Below are 20,686 nucleotides of genomic sequence, written 5' to 3' on the forward strand. Positions count from 1 at the left end.
TTGAAGGAAGAAAATAGACATGGTGAGAATTCATGCACCCAGCAAGTCCTCAGCTCTCGATCTCTCTCTCTCTCTCTCTCTCTCTCTCTTCCTTATGATCTGGGGTACTCAGCAAAACCCTTTGCTGATGTCAGAGGCTGTCTTTGACTTATCCTACTTACGTGGTTACTAACACATACTTTTTTCTTTATTTTCCTTTATGGGTTTTGTTTTTTCATTCTGCTTGTTTTCTCCAGTCTGCTTGTTTATGTATTTCTTTAAAGTTTTTTCTTTTTTTGCAGTGCTAAAGCTTTAATTGTGTCTGCTAAGCAATTATTTAACTACTGGGTCACTCTTAAGGTCTCAAATGCCCTTTATAAAACTGACTGTAGAACTCATAAGTTTATGTGAACAAGGAAAAGAGAAAATGTTCTTATCAAATAAAAGTATGGATCCATGAAAGCCATCTTCCAGGTGACACCAGGTCACAGGGACCCCCTGGTCCTCCAAGCGCTTCTTGTAGAGCAAGGTGTCATCACGGAGAACATCATATTCGCTGCTCACCATGAATGCTTCAGGAAGCCGAGCAATGACCTTGTCATCTGCCAGTAGAGGTGAAATTTCTGAATTGAAAACACGGTTGATTTCCAAATAGGCAGTTTCATTAAAAGGTCCAGGAAAATCAGGTTGTGAGCCATGGCTCTTGAACCTTTGGGGGATGTTGTCAGAGCTGAGCCATTTCTCATACTTCTTCCAACTGTCTGGGGGTATAAAAGTACCTTTTAACATGGCATCAATCCAGGAAAGGTCAATGGCTAAATACTTACATACACAAGTCATCAAAAATTTCCTAGACAGAAAAGGAGAATTTTGATACTGTTGGTAAGATGGTAACTGAAAATTGACCCCCTGGATGACTGGATTAATCAAAACCTGAGCCCGAAACTGGGGAAGATCTTGTCTGTCCAATAGTATCTGGGCAATGACGGCTGCAGCCCCAGCTCCAATGCTCTCTCCACTAACTACCACCCGGGCAAGGTCTACCCCATAGGTTTTCAGGTCTTTCAAGAAGTGGATAGTGGCATTGAGGCAATCCTGGAAAGCAGCAGGGTGATGGTAGCCAGGGACCTTGCGGTATCTAAGGAGGAAAAAGAAACAAACAAACCATAGCACACTGGCACATATAGGAGGTTATTCAAATAATGATCTCTATGCCCAAAGGAGACAGAGCCTTATTAAACCCTAAGACTGACCCAGTCAAATAAAGATGGAGTCCTGGTTAGCTTTAACTGTCAATCTAAGAGCGCATGTAGTTGCCTGAGAGGAGACCCTCAAATGAGGAATTTCTTAGATCAAACATGCGTCTGTGTGTGGGATGGTTACCTTGACTGGTGGGTAGCACCATTCCCTGAGCAGGTTGCTTGGGCTGTTCAGCATGAGCCTAGAAGCCACCAGCCAGGGAGCATCCTCCATGGCTCCTATCATACTTGGCCGGGAGGTCCGTTCCTTAGTTATAGATAATGCTTTGTGTATCAGCAAACAGGCCATGCCTTCGAGTTCCCACCTTGACATTTCTTAATGATGGGGCTGTGACTCAGAGTTGTAAGCTAAAATGAACCTTTCTTCTCCTGCTTTTGGTCAGGGTATTTTACCACAGGAAAAGAAAGAAAAAGAAAAAAAGCAACCAACCAACCAACCAACCTCGGCTGAATAGTTACCCTCATTGTTTTCTATGTGACTTCAAACAACCTACCCAGAGTAAGAGTGGCAGAGACTCTCCATTTAAATCCATATGGATGAACAAACCCCACACGGGATTGTGCAATCCGTGTGCAAGTTGAAAGCTAATTGCACTGGAAGTGGGAAAACAAAACAAGCAACAACAGGGACAAAGCAATGGCTTTCCTCACTGCCTGTCTAAAGTAAAGTAAGGTTAAAGTCAACATGAAGTTGGTTCAGCTGAGCATAACAGAGAAGAAGAGAGAAGATGAGAGGGAGGTGAGGGGAAACAGGAGAGGAGAGAGGAGTGTTGGTCTCCTTGTGTTTCAGCCTCAGGCATTTCCTCCTGGCACTACCCAGTACAGTTCTCTGGCAACCCAAAGTCCCTTTTTTGGCTAAAAAAAAAAATCAGTCACTGCCTCACAATATTCAGACCTACAGGCCAGAACTTTGCAGTTCCCCACAAAATATCACTACTGGGAGTCAGGAAGCTTGTGGCATACACCTAAGGAACAAAGAGAAACAGCACAACAGTGTGCAGCTGCCAGTGGGTGTGTATCTCTTCCTGTGCCTTCTCTTGCCCTGCATGCAAGAGATCTTCAGTGCCTGCGAGGCCTTCTGAGATTTGGATTCTAATAATGGAAGTTCAGTTACCATAGACCAGGTAGGAGGAGGTCCCTGGAGACTAAAGATGCTGCCATCAGAGAGAGCCATAAATGCTTAATGTGATGGCTAATTATGGTTGACCAGTTGACCACATCTAAATTCAACAAAAATCCAAGCAACATGTGTGAGGGGTTTTCTTGACTGGATTCACTGAGGTAGGAAGACCCATCCTAAATCTGGGCCACATAATCTGGGTGGCAGGCAGCCCACATAAAAGGATACGGAAGATGGAATGTTTGCATTTGCCTTGGTCTTGCAGACAAGCTTATCTATTCTGTTGCTGAGGTATTCCTTAGCTGGTATTAGAACCTGCTTTGTTGAAATTCCAACACAGACTGAAGACTAGCAGTTCTCTAGGAACCCTTTGGGACTTTAGCGCCAGATTGGGACTGTTAAAAAATCCAGCCTTGAGGGCGGGGCAAGATGGCGGCGTGGGAGGACTCTCATTCTGAGGAGCAGCATAGCAGGATTGGCACAGTGACCAGCAATCAGAACTCGCGGCCATAAAACACAAGTGGTTGTGTTTCTCAGGTGAGAGGATACCCCACGGTGGGGCATTCAATCAGATTTAACTCACCCGGCTAAACCGCGGACGAGATCCTGGTTCCGCCAGACGCTTGGTTGCCAGCCCAGAGCTACCCACCAGCGCGATTTGGTCACGGTCCCAGACTGAACTGTGGGCCCACAGCACCATAGACTGGATTTCCCAGTCGAGAGATAACCCCACGGAGCAGGAAACAATTGGGACCGACCCCAGGTTACCCAGACATCCCCTGGAAAAGACTCGGGTTCCGCGGGTGCCCCAGGAGCCAGCCCGGACCCAGAGCCGGGACAAAGGCGCCTGCACAGAGCCCTGCCTGCGCACGTGATTCGCCGCCTCAGATAGAACTGTGGGCACCAGGGCACCAGGGCACCAGACTGCGTGTCTCTGGCAGGAGGAAACCCCCAGCGGAGGGGGTCAGCAGCTCTAACGCTTAGGACACCCAGCACCAAAACACTTCCTGGACTCACGCAGACTCTAGTGCAGGCAGAAGCGCTGTGCTCTGCCGCCATTGTTGCGTTCCCCTGGGGCACTGGGACACACAGCTGCATCCTCGGACCTGCAGGAGCCGAAGAGCCATTACAGCAGCCCTCAGATACTGTGCCAGGGATCGGCCAGTTGTCCCTGGCTGGACTGCCAAAACTGTGGGAATCCCTGATCCTTCAGGGGGGCTGCACCACAGCGTCTGGACCAGAGCGGTGCCTACAGCCGCCATCCCAGACAGAGACACACAGCTTCTGGTCCAGAGTGAGGCACCCAGCCTCCAGACCAGAGCAGTGCCCCCAGGCGCCAACTCAACCTAGGTGCACGTTCTCCAGGTCCAGAGCAGAGCAATCAGCCTTTGGCCCAGAGACTTGCTGAGTGCACCTCACACTTTCTCAGACAGAACTGTGCGCCCCAGGATAACAGACTGAGTTTCCCTGTTGGGAGAAAACCCCACAGCTAGGGAATCAGCAGTCTCTTCAAGAGGACTGTACATGGAAATTTAGTGAGCAGCAGCACACTAAATTTATAACAAGAAACCCAGCAGTGGGGCAGCTGTCTTGAGAAATTTTATGAATAAGAGGAGATCCCCCCCTGCCTAACATAGACCACAGCTACTACTCAGGGCTATAAACCTGAGGTGAGCAGTGGCAACTCCGGAGAAACACTGGCCATACAGTGACCATAACCAAAAAGCAGAGGAGGACTCCTTCAGGAAAAATCATCTTCTGGCCAAGGGGATACTCCCTACCTCAGGACTCCAGGAAGCACAGAAACTAACAGCCAAAACCTAAATCAGCCCAATGGGTAGAGGTCAGCGTAAAGGCTCAACCAACAAAAGACAGAGCAATATGGCATCTCCAGAACCCAGCCATCCAGGGGCGAACAGCCCTGAACAATGCAGCATAATAGAAAATCAAGAAGATGACCTTACATCTATGTTGATGAAGAGAATAATAGAGGAAACAGATAAAATACGTAAAGAATTAGAGGAAGATAAAACCAAACAGATCATGGCTATCCGTAAAGAAATGAAGGAAGATAAAGACAAGCAAATTAGGGCCATCCGTGAAGAAATACGGGAAGATGCAGCCAAACAGCTTGTGGCCTTCAGAGAAGAAATAATTAAATCACTGAAAGAAATCAAAGAGACAGAGTTGAAGGAACTTTAAGAAAAAGAGGAAAATACAAGCAGACAGGTGAAGGAAGTAAACAAAACAACTCAAGACCTGAAGATAGAACTAGAAAAATTAAAGAACACACAAATGGAGGAAATAATGGAGAGGAAAAATTTAGGGAAGAAAACAGGAAGTACAGAGGTAAGCATAACCAACAGAATACAAGAAATGGAAGAAAGAATCTCAGGTGTAGAAGATACAATGGAAGAAATCGATGTATCTGTCAAAGAAAATGTTAAATCCAAAAAATTCCTGACACAGACCGTCCAAGAAATCCAAGACAATATGAAAAGACAAAACCTAAGAATAATAGGAATAGAAAAAAGAAGACTCCCTTCTCCAAGGCCCAGAAAATATTTTCAACAAAATCATTGAAGAAAATTTCCCCAAGTTAAAGGAGAAGCCAATAAGGATACATGAGGCCTACAGAACACCCAACAAACTTGACCAGAAAAGAAAATCCTCCCGGCACATAATAATCAAAAGAGTAAGTATACAGAACAAAGAAAAAATACTAAAAGCTGCAAGGGAAAAAGGCCAAGTAACATATAACGGCAAACCCATTAGAATCACACCTGACTTTTCAACAGAAACTATGAAAGCCAGAAGGGCCTGGACAGATATCATGCAGACCCTAAGAGAACACAGATGTCAACCCAGGCTACTATACCCTGCAAAACTCTCAGTCCTCATAGACGGAGAAAACAAGATATTCAATGACAAAAACAAATTTCAACAATACCTACACACAAATCCAGCATTACAGAAGACACTGGAAGGGAAAATACAACCCAAGAAAATTAGCTTCTGTCAAGAAAACACAGGAAATAATTAACCTTACTACAACAAAACAAAAAGCAACCAAGCACACAAACTTATGAACACAGCCAACATCAAAATCAAAGGATCTAACAGACACTGGTCATTAATCTCTCTCAACATCAATGGACTCAACTCTCCAGTAAAAAGACACAGATTAACAGAATGGATACGTAAACAAAACCCAGCAATCTGTTGTATACAAGAAACACACCTAAGACACAAAGATAGACATTACCTGAGGGTAAAAGGTTGGAAGACAACTTTCCAAGCAAATGGACCCAAGAAACAAGCAGGAGTAGCCATTCTAATATCTGATAAAATAGACTTTCAACCAAAATTAATAAAAAGAGATGAGGAAGGACACTTCATACTCATCAAGGGAAAATTCCACCAGGAAGACATCACAATCCTGAACATCTATGCCCCAAATACAAGAACACCCACATTTGTAAAAGAAACATTGATAAAATTTAAACCACATATAGATCCCCACACATTAATAGTGGGAGACTTCAACACCCCACTCTCAACAAAGGACAGGTCAACAAAACAGAAATTAAACAAAGAAACAATATCTCTGACAGAAGTCATCAATCAAATGGACCTCACAGACATCTACAGAACTTTACACCCAAACACAAAATAATTTACCTTCTTCTTAGCACCTCATGGAACCTTCTCCAAAATAGATCATATAGTTGGTCACAAAGCAAGCCTCAACAGATACAAGAAGACTGAAATAATCCCTTGTATCCTGTCTGATCACCATGGAATAAAGCTGGACTTCAACAACAACAGAAATAGCAAAAAGCCTACACACTCATGGAAACTGAACAACTTGTTACTAAATGACAGCTGGGTCAGGGAAGAAATAAAGAAATAAAGAAAGAAATTAAAGCCTTTCTAGAACTCAATGAAAATGAAGACACAACATACCCTAACTTGTGGGACACAATGAAAGCAGTGCTAAGAGGAAAGTTCATAGCACTAAGTGCCTTCAAGAAGAAATTCGAGACAGCTCATTCAAGCAACTTAATGGCCCACTTAAAAACCCTAGAAAAAGAAGAAGCAGACACACCAAAAAGGAGTAGACGGCTGGAAATAATCAAACTCAGGGCTGAAATCAATCAATTAGAAACAAATAAAACAATTCAAAGAATCAATGAAACCAAAAGCTGGTTCTTTGAGAAAATCAACAAGATCGACAAACCCTTAGCCAAGCTAACTAAAAGGCACAGAGACACCACCCAAATCAACAAAATCAGAAATGAAAGGGGGACATACCTATAGACACTGAAGAAATCCAAACAATCATTAGGATTTACTTCAAAAGTCTATATGCCACAAAATTTGAAAATCTAAATGAAATGGACAATTTTTTTGATCGATTTGACTCACCAAAGCTGAATCAGGACCAGGTAAATCAATTAAATAGTCCTATATCCCCCAAAGAAATAGAAGCAGTCATCAAAAGTCTCCCATCCAAAAAAAGCCCAGGACCAGATGGCTTCAGCGCAGAATTCTACCAGACCTTCAAAGAAGAGCTAACTCCAATTCTCTTCAAACTATTCCACAAAATAGAAACAGAAGGAACATTACCAAACTCATTCTATGAAGCCACAATCACCTTGGTACCTAAACCTCACAAAGACTCAACAAAGAAAGAGAATTTCAGGCCAATCTCCCTTATGAACATTGATGCAAAAATACTTAACAAAATACTTGCAAACCGGATCCAAGAACACATCAAAGATATTATCCACTATGACCAAGTAGGCTTCATCCCAGGTATGCAGGGTGGTTCAATATACGGAAATCCATCAATGTGATCCACCATATTAACAAACTGAAAGAAAAAAAACCACATGATAATCTCCCTAGATGCTGAAAAAGCATTTGACAAAATCCAAGATCCATTCATGTTTAAAGTATTGGAGAGATCAGGGATACAAGGCACATATCTAAACATAGTAAAGGCGATATACAACAAGCCTATAGCCAACATCAAACTGAACGGAGAGAAACTTAAAGCAATCCCACTGAAATCAGGGACAAGACAAGGCTGCCCACTGTCTCCATATCTCTTCAACATAGTGCTGGAAGTCCTTGCTAGAGCAATAAGACAGTCGAAGGAGATCAAGGGGATACAGATGGGAAAGGAAGAAGTCAAATTATCACTATTTGCAGATGATATGATAGTATATATGAGTGACCCCAAAAACTCTACCAGGGAACTCCTACAGCTGATAAACACCTTCAGCAAAGTGGCCGGATACAAAATTAACTCAAAAAAATCAGTAGCACTCCTGTATACAAAAGACAAAAGGGCTGAGAAAGAAATTAGAGAAACAACACCATTCACAATAGCCACAAATGACATAAAGTACCTTGGTGTAACCCTAACCAAGCAAGTCAAAGACTTGTATGAAAAAAATTTCAAGTCTCTGAAGAAAGAATTAGAGGAAGATATGAGAAGATGGAAAGATCTCCCATGCTCATGGCTTGGCAGGATTAACATAGTAAAAATGGCCATCTTACCAAAAGCAATCTACAGATTTAATGCAATTCCCATCAAATTGCCAACACAATTCTTTACAGACCTGGAAAGAAAAATTCTCAACTTCGTATGGAATAACAAGAAACCGAGAATTGCTAAAACAATCCTCTACAATAAAAGATCTTCTGGAGGTGTCTCCATCCCTGATCTCAAGCTGTACTATAGAGCAACAGTTATAAAAACTGCATGGTACTGGCATAGAAACAGAATGGTGGATCAATGGAATCGAACAGAAGACCCAGAAATAAACCCACACACTTACGGACACCTGATTTTTGACAAAGATGCCAAAACCATACAATGGAAAAAAGATAGCATCTTTAACAAATGGTGCTGGTCCAACTGGATGGCTACATGTAGAAAAATGAAAATAGATCCATACTTATCACCCTGCACAAAACTGAAGTCCAAGTGGATCAAAGACCTTAACATAAAACCAGACACATTAAATCGGCTAGAAAAAAAAGTGGGGAATACCCTAGAACTCATTGGTACAGGAGAAAACTTCCTGAAAAGAACACCAACAGCACAGGCTCTAAGAGCAACAATCAATAAATGGGACCTCATGAAATTGAAAAGCTTCTGTAAAGCAAAGGACACCGTCATCAAAACAAAGCGACTGCCTACAGATTGGGAAAGAATCTTCACCAACCCTTTATCTGACAGAGGACTCATATCCAATATATATAAAGAACTAAACAAGCTGAAATGCTTGTTTAGTAACCAAGTAATCCACTTAAAAAATGGGGAACAGAGCTAAAGAGAGAATTCTCTGTAGAGGAATATCGAATGGCAGAGAAGCACTTACAGAAATGCTCAACCTCATTAGCCATTAGGGAAATGCAAATCAAAACAACCCTGAGATTTCACCTTATGCCCATCAGAATGGCCAAGATGAAAATCTCAAGGGACAACACATGCTGGAGAGGTTGTGGAGAAAGGGGAACCCTCCTCCACTGCTGGTGGGAATGTAAACTTGTACAACCACTCTGGAAATCAATCTGGCGCTTTCTCAGACAACTAGGAATAGCGCTTCCTCAAGATCCAGACATACCACTCCTAGGCATATACCCAAAAGAGGCGCAAGTACACAAAAAGGACATTTGCTCAACCATGTTTGTAGCAGCTTTATTTGTAATAGCCAGAACCTGGAAACAACCCAGATGCCCCTCAACTGAAGAATGGATGCAGAAACTGTGGTACATCTATACAATGGAGTATTACTCAGCAATGAAAAATAAGGAAATCATGAAATTTGCAGGTAAATGGTGGGACCTGGAAAGGATCATCCTGAGTGAGTTGTCCCAGAAGCAAAAAGACACACATGGTATATACTCACTCATATAAACATACAATATAGAATAAACCCACTAAAATCTGTACATCTAAACAAACTAAGCAAAAGAGAGGACCCTAACTAAAATGTTCAATCCCCATCCTGAAAGGCAAAGAGGATGGACATCAGAAGAACACGAAAATAGGAAACAACCTCGGAACCCGCTACAGAGGGCCTCTGAAAGCCAGAAGAGAACAGGAAACAACCTTGAAACCTGCCACAGAGGGCCTCTGAAAGCTTCTGCAGTATAGACTGTCAAAGCAGATGCTGAGCCTGATGGCCAACTGATGGGCAGAGTGAATGGAATTTTATGTAAGAAGTGGGAAATAGTAAGAGCTGGAGGGGACGGGAACTCCACAAGCAGAGCAACAGAACAAGATAATTTGAACACAGAGAACTTCCCAGAGACTCATACTCCAACCAAGGACTATTCGTGGAGATGACCTGGAACCCCTGCACAGGTGTAGCCCATGGCAGTTCAGTGTCCAAATGGGTTACATAGTAATGGGAAGAGGGACTGCCTCTGACATAATCTGATTGGACTGCTCGATGATCACTTCCCCCTGAGGGGGGAGCAGCCTTACCAGGCCACAGTAGAGGACAATGCAGCCACTTTTGATGAGAACTGATAGACTAAGATCAGAAAGAAGAGGAGAACCTCCCCTATCAGTGGACTTGGGGAGTGGCATGCATGCAGAAAGGGGAGGGAGGGTGTGATCGGCAGGGGAGGAGGGAGTGGCTTATGGGGGGATACAAAATGAATAAAGTGTAATTAATAAATAAAAAAAAGATTAAAAAAAATCAAGTGACAAAAAAAAAAAAATCCAGCCTTGGTCTTTCCATTAGAAGACAGCTCCATCACAGCCCATAAGCCACTCTAACAAATTTTTTTTTAATATATTCATTCTCCCAGTTCTGTTGCTCTAGAGAACCCTGGCTAATCCACTTAGTAACTTTCTCCAGTCACCGTGTCTGCACTGTCTACCCAGCCTGAGGGAAGCCAAGGTGCAGAGGCAGTGGAACAGTGTTGGCTTTTTCTCTGCTTTGTTTTCAAAGTTTACTATGTTCTTTTGGAGCAAGGAACTCATGTTCTTATAGAACAAGAAGCAGAATTTGTAGTGAGCAGCCCCCTTTGTCCCTCATTCACTCAAAACCCCGTTTTTGTTTCCAGAAGACAATAATAGGGTCTTAAGTCACTCTCCACTCTGGTTCTCGTGTGTCTGGTATTTGGGCAGGTGAGTTTTTTTAACAGCACACAGAGAACTTTCAGAATCGTCTCTCCAACAATAACCTTGACCTTGATCTGGGTCATCTTTCAGTCCTCCATCACCATCCCCAGGCCAATGCCAGCCTGCTAAGAACAAGTTTCCTCTGTGTGATGGTTTGAATGAGGGATGTCCCCCACAGGCTCCGATATTTGAACATTTGGTTTTTCCAGTTGGTGGCACTGTTTATCAAGGTTGTGAAACCTTTGGGAGCTGGAGCCTTGCTGGAGGAAGTAAGTCACTTCGAGTGGGCTTTGGGTGTAGCCTTGTCCCACTTCGTGTTCACTCTCTGCTTCCTGCTTGTGGTCAAGGACGTGAGCTCTCGGTTTGCTTCTCCTGCTGCCCTGCCTGGTGCTAGCTGCTACGCTTCCTAGCCTCCTAGGATAATGGACTCTTGTCCTCCTGGATCCATAGGCTGAAATAAATCCTTTCTTCTTCATATTATGTTTGGTTGTGATGTTTGATCACATCAACAGAAAAGTGACTAAGACACTCTGATTCCTGGATCCATCACTTTTTTTTTTTTTTCCTCTAACATCAGTTTATTGTGTCTCTGGTTATCCACAGAATATATCCTACTGATTTTAATTATTTTAGACAATGATAAAGAAGACATAGGGTTTGGTGTAAGCTGTTGAAAAGCTTATTATTTAATGTTTTTGCTGTCTAGATTCGTTCACATCATGATGTGCCTTCTGTTTCACTTACTGATTGGCCAGGGGCTGGCCCAGAGCAGAGTAGGGCTGTGTAATCTTGCATTCACTCTACCTCAGCTCATTCAGATCCCTGATGAAGTCAATGTCTACTATCAGCTACTCACCCCACTGACAGCAGCACTGAATCTGTCTCCTGGGCCAGATAACTGCACACGTTGTGGTAACAATCTGTAAGACAAAAGCGGGTCTAATGCAGCCCATGAGAAGGGTCTGGAACTCTCTACCACAGCGCTAGGGCAGAAGCTTCTGCTCCAAGTAAGAACGTGACATCCCCCTGTGTTCTGACTCTTGCCACCTCTGGACAGATCTGCCAGGCAAAGCCAGTCACCACTCCCCACCTCAGTGTCAGGGCTCGAGGGGACTTTGTGGCTCATCTTCTGTGTTATTGCATTTTACAGTGAGGAAACTGAGGACTTGGAAGCCTGGGGGACCTGAAACAGACAAAGCCAAGGCTGTGGAGTTTGGAAAGATATGCTGGGAATATGAATAATTTTCTCTACTTCATACTGAATAAAAATACGCAAAGTTAAGAGGGTGGTACATCTGAAGTTCCAGAAGGTGGAGCCTCTAAGATTACTCGCTTTCACATCCAGGTACAGTGTCAGGCACAGAACCAGTGAAATGCATCTTCAACTCATCTGTGTCCTGCCCTGGCTCTTCTTACAGAGGCAAGGGGTAGTCTGTGTCCATGTTCTGCTCAGGATGCCCAAACTCACTGGACCAGAAGCTCTGCAGTGGGAACTCAGGAACCAAGATTTTTAAAATGTTACCAAGTAATGTAGTAATAGCGGGCCATTGCTAGGTGGAAACAAGGGCCTTCAATGATAATGGCAAGAAGAGAAAACAGGTGCTGAGGCCAAAGCACCGAGGAGTCGCAGCTGAGGGAGGAGGCTAGCTCCTGTAATCATGGTTCTGAACAATCATACTTTAACCTTGATGTATATTAGCATCATTCAGTCTCTCTTAAGGATAGGCATCTGGGACTGTCTTAGTCAGGGGCTGAACTGGCTTCTAGGAGAGAACTGGGAGTGGGTGTGGCAACTAATGGAAAGCCAACATGGAGTCCCTCTTAGTTACAACCTTGGCCCTCCCACCTGTTCAGCTTTCCCCTACTCTAGCCCACTTGCATCCTTCCTCCCCTTAGGAGCCCCAAGTTGCTACAGTTTCAGAGTTTTGTGCCTGCCACTCACCCAGCTTGGGGTGAGAAGAACAGGGTTAAGATAGGTAACTCATCTCTGTGACCTCTGAAGCAACAGGGCACCAGGACTTCAGCAACTCATATAAGTAACATTTCTCTTAATGCTTTACACCACTGAAGAGCTTGGCAGTCTAGGTGGAGGCTTCCAAGGATTTCTGAGATTGAAAAAAAAAATGCTTCTGAGCAGGGGTGGGATCCATCCATACCTGTGTTCTGATCATAGTTAATTTATGGGCATCAGAGCAACACCTCCAGGTGTAGAACAGCCATGGATATTTCCACCACTAGGTGGCAGCAAGTAACCAGCATGGCATCCTGTTCTACCAAAGGAGGACATCCATCTATATTTGTCTACGTCTATGCTTATTGTCCATTCACTCATTTGTTCCCTTGCAAACTTATCCTTTCACTCAACCATCACTAGATAATTACATCCATGTGTTTCTACAGTCAAAAAGTACAAACAGAGGGAGGGAGGGCAGGACTGGGAGGAGATGAGGGAGAGAGCTACAACTGGGATACAAACTGAATAAATTGTAAATATAATAATAATAATAATTTTTAAAAGAAGAAAAAAGTGCAAGCAGTAAAGCCAGCACTGGAGACCCAGCAACACAGATCACACCGTTCTTCCCTCTTTCTTGGTGCCAGGGGCAGAAAGTCAGAAAATAAGGAAACACCGGGGTTGGGGACCAAAGCAAGCTCAGATGGTGTCCAGTGCCATAAAGATATTCAACAAGAAAGCTGTCATGGGTGGCATCAGAGCATATGAGTTCAGCCTCAGGATGGCAGGAAAAAAAATTGCAAATAGCTGTTAGGGGATACTATTCCAGAAGGGCCTTTTGTGAAAAGGTCCAAGATCAAGGGGGTATTCACCTGTTTCAAGCCAGTTATTGGATACATGTTTTAAGAGCAAAGCAGCATGCACAGAATACCAAGAGTGCTGAGCTCAGCATGTCTTCTGTGCATAAGGGAGTCTGTGGTGTGGCATAGGAAAGGCGGGAGGAGACAAAAAGTGAGTGCATGGGAGAGAATAGCAAAGGGCCAAAGAAGGGACTGGACCGCAGAAATGCTCTTTAAGGTGTGTTTTAAACACCACCCCCCCATGGTTGAGAAAGAGGAACAGCCTACAACTTAAGAAATGGAGTAGAGGGCTGCCATCACAATGCCCAGACTGTGTGGTGGGTGGCTACAGATGGACTGCACTGTGGTGGTCCAGCAGAGCTGAGGAATGTGTGTGAGTTTGGGATCTCAGATGAGCCAGTGGCTTTGAGAATGGATGGAAGGGAGGAGGCACACCCAGTACTTGGCTGCTTGTGACACTGTGGCTCCTCCTGGACTAAGACTTACCAAAGGAACGCTTCCATGGAAACTGCAACCTTATTGATTGATGTGACCCTCAGCCTCAATCTGGCCTCCCCAGAAGGATTTCTGACTGCTGCTTTCTTTGGCTCCCTCCCAAGAATTCCCAATGGGAATGTAGATGTACCTATGTCAGTCATGACCTTCTCCCCCTCCTTTCCTGTGCCTCAGAGACACTTCTTACCCAGGCCACCAAACATGCCGCCTCCTCCATGGTAGAAGATAATGCCTCTCCGTGGACCACAGCAGGCTGCCTTTGGCTGAAACAGCCTCACAGGGATTGAGCCGAAATGCAGGTTCTTCACCAACACTCCAGAGCTGTTCTTTGTCACCAAAAGGTCTTGTATAAAGCAGAAAAAGCGGGGCATACTGCAAATTTTCATCTTCTCCAGTAAATTCCCCTGGGGAGAGATAGAAGGAAAGATCAGTTAGCTACCTTCTACATCTATCCATTCCTTCCTCTTTACTGCCATTGCTTAATCTACTGTGTGGCTCAACTTAGGGCTTCGCCAAAGCCCCTACTTGTCTGTAATTGTTTCCTGTAAGCAGGTGAGTGCTTCATTTTGCTCTGGGAAATGAGAGAAAAGCTAGTCCTCCTTGCTGTCAGGATTTGCCAGTGGCCTTTGTAACAAACACCGGTGGTTCCATAGTTTTGGCTTATGCTAGCTCTCAGCTCATTTCTCCTAATTGGCACCTCATTTCCTAGGTACATAGGTGCCTTTTCACATTGCTTTACCCATTCCTTAAAAATACATCAAGAGATCAGGCAGTGGTGAGACACGCCTTTAACCCCACACTCAGGAGACAGGGGCAGGCAGATGTCTATAAGTTTATGTCCAACCTGGTCTACACAGTGAGTTCCATGATAGCCAGAGCTACACAGTAAGACCCTGTATTGGAAAAATAAGAACAATAAATAAACAAACACGCAAGCAAAAATGTGAGAAAAGCCATCGTTTCTAGTTCCATGGTCACTTTATGACTCACGTGATACATGTCACACAGTCCACGGTGAAGCTGAGTGCTGGCCAAAGCCCACCAAAGAACTGAAGTTTCTCTCTTCAGCCTTTGTAGCTATGAGGTCCACACCTAGTTCAAAATCCGCCCCAAATTATGTGCACTAAGCTAGATGACATGGTGACAGATTTTTGCATATTCCTCATCCACAAAGCAGGACTAATTTCCATGTACTTCAGGACTTTCTGGGATCCATAAAGTGGGCAGGTTATGAAAATTACCAGACAGTGAAGTTTGCCAATGGTGGCTCTCTTTTCCATGATACCCTGAGTATCAACCACGTGCTTGTCAGAAACTATGTGGTGCTCTTTATGTGTGAGTGACAGGGATAGACTCTACTGGTAAGCCTGTAGTCAAGGGCAACTTTAGATTTTTGAGGTGCCAAAGGGTGGGACTAGAACCTGGTAGCCACAAATGTCTCACAGCAGGTCAGCCTTGAACTGACACTTCTTTGCCAGCTGGTGCTAGAGTGGTGAGTTCAACTTTTCACTCTTAACAGGTTGATAGACACCAGGACATGCCATGCACTCCACCTTTAAGATGTAAGTGGGCTTGCTTGCCATGTGGCCTCTCGTCTTATTGTGGAAAACACCAATGACCTCAAAACATGTTTAGCGGTTTACACAGTCCACAACCACACTCCCTGATGCCAATGTCATACTTTTTCCTTCCCCTCCTTTCCTGTGCCACCACCCTGAACTCTGTGCTGATGGAGAACATGTCAGGTATGTTCGTGAGTGTGCATCACTCGCTACTAAAGGGAAGCTCTGAATGATGTTTGTCTTCTGCATTCACCTCCCTGTTCTTGGAGCCTTGTTGGCACCACCTGCTCAGAAGGTGTACTCAAAGCCCGATGTGCCAGGGCGTGGAGTCCCAGTGGGCACACACAGACTGAGAGTGTCATTGGGGATAAACCCAGCACAGCATCGGCTCCACGCACCACATCACAGCACTGGCTCTGTGCACAAGCCTCTTTTCGTTTGCTAGGAAGTAAGGAAGGAGAGGTGTTTCCTCTTCTTCTCTGGAATACACTGAGGATGGAAGGTTCCAAGAGCCTTTCCCAAGGTGGGCTGACAAGGACTGGATCTGTCTCCTGCCAGTCCTCTCCAGGTCTTCCCCCAACTTTATAACTTATACTTTTCACCAAGCTTGGCACTACGCAGATGCCCACCCTATGCTTGCCGAATAAAAGACCGGTAGCGTGACTAAACACTGAGATGGACAATCTAGGCTTATAAAATTACAAAGTCACAAACCTGAAGAGGATATTCAAACAGCTAAGAAATTCCACTGTAAACAACCTGTCCCTGCTGAGAGCAGTCAGTTTCCTTTAACAATGTCCACAGAATCAAAAACCCCAAAAGCACCGAAATGTAGTGGTGGATGTCTGTAACCTCCATGCTTGGAAAATGAAGGCAAAAGGATCACAAGTCCAGAACAGCGTGGGCTACACAGTGAGGTCTTATCTCAAAATGTTAAAAAAAAAGTCTGAAAGGGAGCCCTGTCATAGAGGAAAGCACCAAGGTTCATAAGAGGTTCACAACTCTACCACAAGCCACTGAAGGTGTGATCAGACAGCTTGAGCAATTAGTTGGCGACTTGGTATCTTTCAACTCTACCCAGTTCCCTTAACTTTTCAGACTAGATTAGAACCTGGAAGTTAACTAGTTTAATAAGGTTTAATTTCTGTACTTAGGTAGGCTTTCTATCTTCTCTCTCAGTTTGCTTTTGTGATGAACCTTCCAGGAGGGATTTTCTCACTAAAACAAGGATGAATTAAGAGACTCCAAGGACATCCTGCTTTCTATTGGAGCCTTGAGCTTAACTAGTCTTCACGAACCCAAAGCAGACCCCACATGACCTCTTCCTGGTCTGTCATTTAGGTGCTACTGACATGTGGGACTGGATTAAACTTGGGAGGTGCTTAGCAACTTTCCTGGTGACTAACTACCCCAGACACTGCCAAAACAACCTTTGTGGAAAGGGACACTTTTGGTGATAATCATTGGTCTGCACCTTGGTACTTCTGACCCTCCTATACAGCCTGCCATTCAATAGGGATTCACTTGGAGAATCACCCTAAGAACCTAGGTGCATTCTTCCTTCTAATTTGGGATAAAAGAATATCCACCCTTGTGATCATGGTGTGTGTTCTGTGATCAGGCTGCCTGTCTACACCATGCAAGGTAATGAGTCCAGAGAAGTAACTAAATCTGCCATTGGTGGACAGTAAGGTTGAACCAGATTTGGTGAAACTCAAGGAGGAAAAATGTGCAAAACTCTCCACCAAGAGATCAGTGATGCTCTTGTGCCTTCAGATTGAGTAGTGGAAGAGCTGTCACCTGTGAAAATCTGATGTTTCAGGGCAATGGATCATATCCCACCCCAAACATGACACTTTGGAATAAGGAATATTTTGAGTTCACAACAACTGAGAGACGTCATATTAAAAGGTTTTTTGCTTTCCTGTTATTTACTGAAAAGTAAAAAAGTAAAAATAAAAATAAATTTCCTAAGGGCAGAAAAAAAAATAAATCTAACCCCCCTCCTCCAAAACTGACTTAAAAAAACCCAGCCAAATCTTATTGCATGTAACTTTCCCCATAAACATACTTTCTTACAGTGGGTTGCCTGTAAAATTCTGAACACCTTTGCTTTCTCATTTCTCTTTGTCCTAAATGGGACATCTGTATCATATCCCTCTCCTAAGGCCCAGGGGCTTTCACCAGAGAAAGGACAAAATCATTGTAAGAGCTAAAGGAAGTGAGAAAATTTCATGAAAACAGTGGTCGCTGAACATACCAAGGCACATACAAGTAGCACATATGAACTTACAACAATGTGACAGCATGTCCAAGACCTCCAGCTCAAGACAGACCAACATCTCAGCATGAAGGGGAGGAAGGTGGGCGCAAAACCGCAGCACTGCGTGAGGGGCTACTGATACGTGATGGTGTCTGTGTGAGGGAAAGCCAGTTTCTTAAGTGATGTGGTCCTAGGAGGTGGACAACTTTAAGAACAGGGAGGTCCAACTCCAAGAACACAGAAGCCCGACTTGACAAAAAGAAGTAATGGAAAGAAAAATAGAAGTTTGGGAGGTAGAAGTGGAGAGGTTGGAAATAGCAGGAGTGGGAGGAAGGGTTAATATTACCTAAATACATAGTATGAAATTCTCAAACAAATTATTTGGTTTGTTGGTGTTTAATTTCTTGAGTTCTTTATATATTCTGGACATTAGCCCTCTGTCAGATGTAGGGTTGGTGAAGATCTTTTCCTAGTCTGTAGGCTGTCGCTTTGTTCTGTTGACTGTGTCCTTTGCTTCACAGAAGCTTTTCAGTTTTATAAGTTCCCATTTATTGATCATTGATTTTAGAGCCTGTGCTGTTGGTGTTCGGTTCAGGAAGTTGTCTCCTGTGCCAATGAGTTCTAGGCTCTTTCTCACTTTTTATTCTAATGGATTTAGTGGGTCTGGTTTTTATGTTGAGGGCTTTAATCCACTTGGGTTTTACTTTTATGCAGGGGTTAAACACCAACAAACCAAATAATTTAATTAAAAAATAGGGTGCAGAGCTAAACAGAGAATTCTCAATAGAGGAATATTGAATGGCAGAGAAACACTTGAAGAAATGCTTAACATCCTTAGTCATCAAGGAAATGCAAAAACAAACAAACAAACAAAAAACTCTGAGATTCTATCTCAAACCCACCAGAAGATGGTGGCTAAGATAAAAACCTCAAGTGACAACACATGCTGGAGAGGATGTGGAGAAAGGGAAACCCTTCTCTATTGCTGGTGGGAATGTATACTTGTACAACCACTTTGAAAATCAATCTAGCACTTTATCAGAAAACTGGGAATAGTGCTATCTCAAAACCCAGCTGTACCATTCCTGGACATATATCCAAAAGATGCTCAACCATACAATGAGGACATTTGCTCAGCTATGTTCAAAACAGCTTTATTCGTTATAGCCAGAATCTTGAAACAACCTAGATGTTCCTCAACCGAAGAATGGAGATAGAAGTTGTGGTACCTTTACACAATGGAATACTACTCAGCTATTAAAAACAAGGAAATCATGAAATTTGCAGTCAAATGGATTGAACTAGAAAAGATCATCCTAAGTGAGATAACCAGAAGCAGAAAGACACACATGGTATATACTTACTTGTAAGTGTATATTAGCTGTATCATATAGGATAACCATACTAAAATCTACAGACTGAAGAAGCTAAACAACAAGGAGGATGCTTAATTCTCATTCACGAGGGAAAACAGAAGAGGTAGAAGAGAGCGAGCAAGATGGGAGCCTACCACAGATGTCTTCTTAAAAACTCCACCCAGCAGGGGATCAAAGCGGATGCAGAGACTCAACCAAACTTTGGACAGAGCACAGGGAGTCTTATGGAAGAAGGGGGATATGAAAGGGCCGAGCGGGGACAGGAGCCTCACAAGGAGACCAACAAAGCCTATAAAGCTGGGCCCAAGGGGGACTGAAGAGACTAATGCACCAACCAAAGACCATACATAACGAGGACCTTGACCCTTGCTCAGATATAGCCCATAGGCAGCTCAGTCTCCATGTGGGTTTCCTAATAAGGGGAGAAAAGACAGTCTCTGACACGAGCTTGGTTGCCTGCTCCTTGATCACTTCTCCCTGGTAGGGCAACCTAGCCAACTCACAGAGGAAGAGGATCCAGGCAGTCCTGATGGGACCTGATAGATTAGGGTCAGACAGTAGGAAGGAGCACTCTCCCTTATCAGTGGACTAGGGGAGAGGGATAGGGGAGGAAGAGGGAGGGAGAGTGGGGCCGGGAGGAGATGAGGGAGGGAGCTACAACTGAGATACAAAGTGAATAAATTGTAAATAATAATAATAATGATGATGATGATGATGATGATGATGATGATAATAATAATAATAAGAAGAAGAAGAAATTTTCAAAGAAATAAAAATATATAAACACTCAAAATATATTAGTAATCACAGAGCCCACCATGTCAGACCCTTGAACACCTAACCAAAAGCTCCATTTCTACCAAAAGAACAATAGGCCATGTTTACCCAACTGGTTATGGACTGATAGTTTTATGCTTCCCTACCACACACAATTCCATACCCAATTTCTATTACTCTAATTCCAGGGTCTTTCTCATCAGAAACCTTCTCCATGGATTTCTTCCCTATTAACTGTCCCCATGCTGGCATATGAATGGAAAAAGCACTCAGAGCTCATTAAATGGACATGGTATGGGGGAGGGCACACAGTATTTAAGAAGTCCTTATCACAATGTCTGTCATCATCACTGACTGCTGTATATTACCAGATGCTCTTAAATTATGTGGATCATTGCCAAATTATTTCTCAGGGCTGGGATTCTGTCTATCCCTGACAGGACTCAGTCATCAAAAACAAAACTTACCAATGTTATTGTCAGCTGGAATAAGTAGTGTAGAATGTGAAATCTCAGTCGGTGGGGCATGCCAAGAGGAACATGAACAATGAAGATCTCTTTTAGGAGAACCCATACACTGACTCCCAGGACCACAAGCCATGCAGTGGTGAAGAAGATTATTGCCAAGATCATCGTTTCTTCAGAACGAGCTGAGGAAAGACCTACCAGCTGGATAGAGGTTACGGAACTGTCTTTTCCACAGGCCCAGGTAGTTTATAGCACACAGAGTGACTTCAGAGCCTTCCTTTTCTGCTACAGGCAAACATGGCACATGTTTCTGTGATGCTCAATGGGTTACATCATATCCGCACCTGGAGAGGTTCTTGCCCAGCAGCAGAGGAGAGGATCCCTGTCACCCTGTCCCCAGGGCAGGTTGGGCTTTATCATAC

At 43.8% G+C, this 20,686-nt stretch overlaps 1 protein-coding gene across 1 annotated transcript; it reads right to left on the bottom strand.

Annotated features, from left to right (window-relative positions):
* Window positions 1–342: 342 nt before the first annotated feature.
* LOC129682770 (arylacetamide deacetylase-like 4 family member 1) lies at window positions 343–20,429 on the bottom strand. Its single transcript, XM_055615304.1, has 4 exons — window positions 20,265–20,429; window positions 14,007–14,223; window positions 11,367–11,430; window positions 343–1,117 (listed from the first exon to the last, which is right to left on the bottom strand). The coding sequence occupies exons 1-4, from the start codon at window positions 20,427–20,429 to the stop codon at window positions 343–345; spliced, it is 1,221 nt and encodes a 406-aa protein (XP_055471279.1).
* Window positions 20,430–20,686: the final 257 nt, after the last annotated feature.

Source organism: Psammomys obesus, unplaced genomic scaffold (genome assembly GCF_907164565.1).
Source record: "Psammomys obesus unplaced genomic scaffold, mPsaObe1.curated_primary_1811, whole genome shotgun sequence".
Lineage (NCBI taxonomy): Eukaryota > Metazoa > Chordata > Mammalia > Rodentia > Muridae > Psammomys > Psammomys obesus.

Excerpts from the sequence above, each read along its gene's own strand:
- LOC129682770 (XM_055615304.1), bottom strand. The coding sequence starts at position 20,429 with ATGATCTTGGCAATAATCTTCTTCACCACTGCATGGCTTGTGGTCCTG. Across the intron at positions 14,224-20,264 it reads TCCAGCTGACAATAACATTG|GGGAATTTACTGGAGAAGAT; the intron begins GTAAGTTTTGTT and ends ATCTCTCCCCAG. Across the intron at positions 11,431-14,006 it reads CGGCATGTTTGGTGGCCTGG|ATTGTTACCACAACGTGTGC; the intron begins GTAAGAAGTGTC and ends TTTGTCTTACAG.